At 35.2% G+C, this 6,005-nt stretch overlaps 1 protein-coding gene across 1 annotated transcript in view; it reads right to left on the bottom strand.

Annotated features, from left to right (window-relative positions):
• The window catches only part of LOC101489170 (kinesin-like protein KIN-5C), a 6,593-nt gene extending 594 nt beyond the window's left edge, over positions 1–5,999 (bottom strand). Inside the window, exons 1-22 of the mRNA XM_073366712.1 lie at positions 5,857–5,999; positions 5,609–5,738; positions 5,219–5,377; positions 4,750–5,099; positions 4,514–4,652; positions 4,292–4,389; positions 4,042–4,198; positions 3,551–3,620; positions 3,378–3,454; positions 3,032–3,085; positions 2,845–2,925; positions 2,646–2,757; positions 2,470–2,556; positions 2,209–2,384; positions 1,941–2,102; positions 1,727–1,834; positions 1,395–1,553; positions 1,224–1,307; positions 894–1,099; positions 712–813; positions 399–508; positions 1–142 (exon numbers count right to left, since the gene is read on the bottom strand). Coding sequence (XP_073222813.1) covers positions 1–142; positions 399–508; positions 712–813; positions 894–1,099; positions 1,224–1,307; positions 1,395–1,553; positions 1,727–1,834; positions 1,941–2,102; positions 2,209–2,384; positions 2,470–2,556; positions 2,646–2,757; positions 2,845–2,925; positions 3,032–3,085; positions 3,378–3,454; positions 3,551–3,620; positions 4,042–4,198; positions 4,292–4,389; positions 4,514–4,652; positions 4,750–5,099; positions 5,219–5,377; positions 5,609–5,738; positions 5,857–5,906 — 2,813 coding nt within the window. The 5' untranslated portion in view covers positions 5,907–5,999. The remainder of the gene's footprint in view (positions 143–398; positions 509–711; positions 814–893; positions 1,100–1,223; positions 1,308–1,394; positions 1,554–1,726; positions 1,835–1,940; positions 2,103–2,208; positions 2,385–2,469; positions 2,557–2,645; positions 2,758–2,844; positions 2,926–3,031; positions 3,086–3,377; positions 3,455–3,550; positions 3,621–4,041; positions 4,199–4,291; positions 4,390–4,513; positions 4,653–4,749; positions 5,100–5,218; positions 5,378–5,608; positions 5,739–5,856) is intronic.
• Between the last annotated feature and the right edge of the window lie 6 nt (positions 6,000–6,005).

Raw genomic sequence — 6,005 nt, 5'->3', positions numbered from 1 at the left:
TGCTGAAAAGTTTCGGACGCCCTGTGTTCAATGGAAGCAGCTTGCCCAGCATGATCCTCTCTAAACGTCTCAAGTGTATTTGCATGGATTTTCACCACATTTACCACACTACATATGGACTCACGTTCTTCTGCAGATGTGGCTGGAAAAAGTAGCCAAAGAAAAAGGATCACATCAACGCAAAATATATAATAATAATAATATAATTAAAAAAATGTTGAAATCTGGTGATATGCACTTCATATATGTTTATTAGACTTTTATGTTATAATATTTGTGTGCACAGTGTGATTTTGTATGTAATCCTGATCACACAACTTCAGCTGCAATTGAAAATTGGCAAATTTGGCTGCAATAGTGTCAAATCAAAGGGCAAAGATCAATATCACAATACTTACCATCAAACCGCTCAAGAAGATCATCAATGTTCTTTGCCACATCATCCTCGGATGCTGCTCGTGCAGAATTGACCTCATCAACATGTTGAACATTGCTATCAGAAGCATTCCTATACCAAAGCAATAGATATTACAATGCATGAAACATATTACTTTATGACATAACTATTATTAACTCAAGCTTAAACTTGACGAAAGCTAAAGCCATACAACTTCACTCCCTGCAGTCCCATATATCCCAAAAGAACATCATTGACTCTATACATAATGCGCAATAAAAATATTTATTGACAACAACCAGTCCTTGACACACCTGATAAGTGACTCTGTTGCAAAAACATGATTGGTCCCTATCTCATTTACACCCTTGTGTGTCCTCTTTACATGTTCGAAAGCCAAATGAGCAGTATTAACACTGCATGAATGAAAAAGGATTGTTAAAAGAATGTGAATGAGAGGATCGAGATCAAGAAAACTAGGAAAATTAATTTATACCTCTGCTGCAGGAGTACTTCCATACGACAATGCTTTGCTGCAGAATAATCAGCCGTATCTTTTGCTTCTTTTTCCGCTTGTATGCAAAAGGTCTGCCATTTCCTTTTTGCATTGGTCACAATATCTCCAACTGATGACACATGTCCATCCAAGAATAACTTGTTCTTGATACCACTATCTCTAAGATCAACAAGCTTTGAGTCTACCTGCAAGACCAACCATTAATGGTCACTAAATTGACAAAAGAAGACAGATCTCTACGAACCCACGAACATCACCCATTCAGGCCTATAAAAATAAAATAAAGAATAAGAAAGCCAACAAACTGACAAGATTGATTTGACGACGAATGTGTTCAGAAACCAAACTAGTCATATCAGAAATGAGTTTCTCAGACTCAGATTTTGACTGCTCCTGTACAGAATAGATAAAGATACCAATATCAGATGACAACAATCATAACAATCTTCCAAACAACACATGTTAATTTTATATTATAACCTCATAAGCTTTCTTAAACTCATCAATGCTCTCCTGTTGCATTTGGTCAGCCTGTGATACAAAATCTTCAAGCTTTTTGGATTCCACGAAAAGCTTTTCCACTAATTCTTCAGATCGCTCAGATATCTCCTTTATTTGTTCCACACTTAGATTGAATCTCTAATATACAGAACAAAAACAAGTAAAGTAGATCAAGAGCATCAGTCAAGATGAAGAGTGAAGTATAGGAAATTACACAAAATGGGAAACCAAAAGGACAAAGATGTGATTAAAATGCCATAAATTAAAAATTAAAAAAAATAAAATAAAATAAAAAAACTTCCAGTACATACATTGCGTACTTCCCTCGCAAAAAGTGACAATTCACCCTGTTGTGTTGAAAGACAGCTCTGAAGTTCGTCAAATATGGAGCCAACTTCAGTGGCCGCAGTTGCAAGAAACTGATTCACCAGAAATAAATAACTCACCCTTAGTGTTGAAAAGAATGAAAGGTGGACAAAATACATAAGAGTAAAATTAAAAATGGTTAGAACATTTGAAACATACTTCTTCAATAGAATGACCGTGGGAAGATATGGCAGACGATAACTCCTCCATGGTTGCATCAGAGCTTGCCGTATGCAAACGCACAACATTTTGCACTGCCTCAATATGAGACACATACACGGCCCTCAAGTCTTTCACTTTGTCTTTCAAATCGATGACCGCCTACAGGAAACAAAAAAGAGGTTTGAAAATTCAAAATTAAAGATAAAGAAAAACAGCTTTGGATGTCTTAAAATGAACAGCAACTTTTGATGTTTAATGAGCGCACCTTATCGTGAATCCCTAAAAAGGAGTTACAAAGCTTCTCCACACCTTGTAGATGTCCATTCTGTTCAGATAACGATGTTGCAACAGTGTTGCAAAGAGAACCAACCTGTTGGGCAAGTTCTGCTTGAAAATTGTTCACAACAGCCCTGTTATCTGAGCTCAGTTTATCTTCTCTACCTATACAATTACGAGAGATATAGATTAATAAGTAAATTACTAAATACATTCTAGGTTCTTAATCAATCTAGAAGAAACCTCCTACCAATTTTCACAAACAATGAAGCATTATCCTGAAGAGCTTTCTCCAAATCGGCTCGTAAAACACATGCTTGATGAGCTAAAGCATTTTCTGTTGCACATAGTTAACATTAACTCAAAAGAACATATCTCAAAGGAACATTACAGACGAAACAATGATAAAAACACAGTCTTGAACACCTGCTTTTCTCTGTTCAGATATTATGAATTCCTTTTCATTCAAGGTATACCGACACTTCTTTAAATCTTCCTCTCTATTGGCAAGCAACTTGCCAGTCTTGTTCAAGTTTGTCTGTGTAATTTATAATATTTCCCTTATAAGAAAAGCAAGTATAAAAAATTCTTAATAAAAACGAAATTAAAAGGCACAATATCTGACCTCAGTGATATCAAGTTTGTTGCTCAAATCAGAGCATTGACGAACTTGGGCAACATAATTGTTTTTCACATCCTCTAGTTGCTGGTAGAAACATAAAACAAGTCAAGCAATACAGAGACAGCAAGCAGGCGCATATTATGTTACATGAGATTATAGATAGATGAGAGCTTTTGTCAAGAAAACATACCTTCTGATAAGATTCTATTGTGATGCCCATCTGCTCAATCTGATCTGCCATAGCCTTAACAGAAGAAGAAGAAAAAACATCCATCAACAGATGGCACTTAGAGCCGTGGTTTTAAGTTTTAACAACCAGAACATGCATATTAAACATTAAACAAATTTATACCAGCCCATGAACCAAAAAGAATGATAAAAAAGGTGGGAAGCAAGATAAGTCCAAGACATTAAAAGTTAAAATCGCCAATAATTTCAGCAGCTGGTAGTTACATGGAACATAAGGGCTGGTCTTATAAAACATGTTTATATAGTCATATTGCAACAGCTAAAAACAAACAAAGACAGAATATTACCTTCTTTTCAATCTCTTCCTGATGGTATCTTTCCTTTGGAATATAGACCCCATTTTTCTCACGGGTAGCATAAACCTCTAATCAAAGTCACATATTTCATCAATATGACATTGTGGCAAGAATTTTAAGGATTTGAAGTAAATCTTACTTTATCAAAAAACAAAGCAACTAACCTGCTTTAAGGCGTTCAATTTCACCATAAAGATCCTTGATAAGTGTTGATTTCATCATTTTTTGATTGATCTAAAACAATAAGAATATAAAAGCTGGTGAAAAAAATAATTTTGGCATGACAATGAATCATATCAGAGCAACATGAAAAACATTGGCGCATCTTCCTCGTCTTATTTTAAAAACTGCCAAACTAGAGCTTGAGTGTTAGTAACAAATCCATTTGTACAAACAGTGGCCCTTAAGGCACTCAGCTAAAAATTTGATTATTGGTAGAACTAATATTCTGAGGATTCTGGCAACAAAAATAATTATCTTTCATACCAATAGTGGACCATTGAAGGAAATCAAATCAGTCCATCTGTTTATTGATTTTAATTTTTAATTAATATATACAGTCATAGTTGTTTGTCAATGATGTATTGTACGATAGCTGTCTAATATATGACAGAGAGAGTGTTGGGAGAATTTAGTCGCTCAATCATCAACAAACCTCTGGCTTATTTTTAATGTTCTTTGCCCTGTGTGCATAATCCAATGTGCTCAAAGTTTCCTCTAAGCAATGAACAGCGGGAGATACTGTCGCTATAATGCATGTCTTGGTTCTTCCTCCAAGTGAATCGCGAAGTAAACGTGTCAACTTGCTATCCCTAAATATCAACATATCCATGTAAACATACAAAGCAAATGATAATCTCGTAAAACCATAAAATGAGCATCGTCAGGAGTTCAAAAGTAAAAACCTGTAAGGGATATGACCAAGGTGTTCCACAAGTGCATTAATCACCCTTCCTAAAGTAAGCAAACTTTTATTAATTTCTCCAGCTTCTCTGGCACGACCCTAATAAATATTCCGAAGCTCAAATTATTAAGTGTTGGAGTGTTATTTATTAGGAAACCCCCAGGGTGTATAGTGTAACTTTGTAAATGACTAAATAAATGCAATGTGAATGACTATGTATTACCTCCCTAGCACCGGAACGAGATATATTTTCTGAGCCAGCAAGATCTACCAAATTCAGTTTACCACATTTAATCAGTTCTTCGCCTTCAGGAGTTGCTTCCTTTATGTGGATAGTAATTGAAAACAATGAATGTGAACGACTGAATAGCAAAATGAAATGTTAATAACAAAAATTTGAATAGTTGATTTTGCAATCTTGAGAATTGAAGAAACATAAAAGAAGAAAACAAATGTCACCTAGACTGCTTGTTTAGTAAAGTTTCTGCAGTTCGCCGTTTGGAAGACCCTCTCTCGAGTAGAGTAAAAATCTCATTAGCACTCGTCACAATTTCTTCCTCCAACCCTCTAACAAGAACTCCACCTTTGCCATCCTCCATGAGAGGCAGCTGCTTCTTTTGCTTCTCCTCCAAAGAAACCTTTGAAAGCTCCTCCGGTGCAAGCAAATCAGTTATCTCCTCATTATACAATTCTAAAAATGTAACTTTCACACTATACTCCGCATTCTGGCCCTCGAGTGTGTCAAAAATCTGCTTAACAGCCCTGGGAATCACTCCTGCTCCTGAAGGCAACTCTCCATTCGGTCCACTCTGCAGTGGAATGGTCAAATGAAGTCACTAACATTACTAAATAGTCTTTGTGAATATTATCAATAGTTAATAGTTTTTTACTAAAGTTAATGCTAGTTAATTAATTAATGAACATATACCTTAGATCTTTTGCATTCACCTTCCATTGTATACGTTTTTCCAGTACCAGTTTGACCATAAGCAAATATAGTACAATTAAATCCCTCTAGAACTTCATTTACTATCGGAATAACAGCTTGATCATAAAGATCTCTTTGTTGTGCAGAAGGACCAAAAACCTACACACACAAAATGCAACAAACGAAATTTAACAATTAACAACGCTAATTTACCATTCTACTGTAAATTTATCAAAAAATGTAATCCATTTCTATTATTCCAAGCTTAGCAAACATAATAACAACAACATAAGGTGAAAAACTCGGAAATTTTGAAAAATGAAAAGCGTAAGCTAGTTTTGATACAAATAAACATCATTAGGGTTAGAAATAATGAAGGGAAAAAAGCACCTTATCAAAGGTGAAAACCCTGTCGATGTGTTTACCGGCAATATTCTGAGACACCGCAACTTCTCTATTGTAATCATTACAAGTAACTACTTGAGGTGCATTGCTTCGTAATTCATCTTCGCTAAACGGCCTATGGATAAACGAAGCGAGAGTTGGATTTTTAAATTCGAAAAAAACAAATAAATTTTCAGAAATCGAATATTAGAAAAGAAGATGAATCAAATGAATGAAATGGATAACTAATTTACCTGCATCGGAGAAGAACTTGAACATTAACACCTTTCTCTTTACCAGACATTTTCGATTTCGATTTTTCTTTTTGCAATGTGTTTTTCTGAGTGAGTGTGAGCGGGGCAACGGTGTGGTGTTTGAGATTTGAATTTTGAAAGACGCTCTT

The sequence above is a fragment of the Cicer arietinum genome, chromosome 3, assembly GCF_000331145.2.
Source record: "Cicer arietinum cultivar CDC Frontier isolate Library 1 chromosome 3, Cicar.CDCFrontier_v2.0, whole genome shotgun sequence".
Lineage (NCBI taxonomy): Eukaryota > Viridiplantae > Streptophyta > Magnoliopsida > Fabales > Fabaceae > Cicer > Cicer arietinum.
Note: the sequence above shows the minus strand (reverse complement) of the source record. Positions and strands in the feature narration are given on the sequence as shown.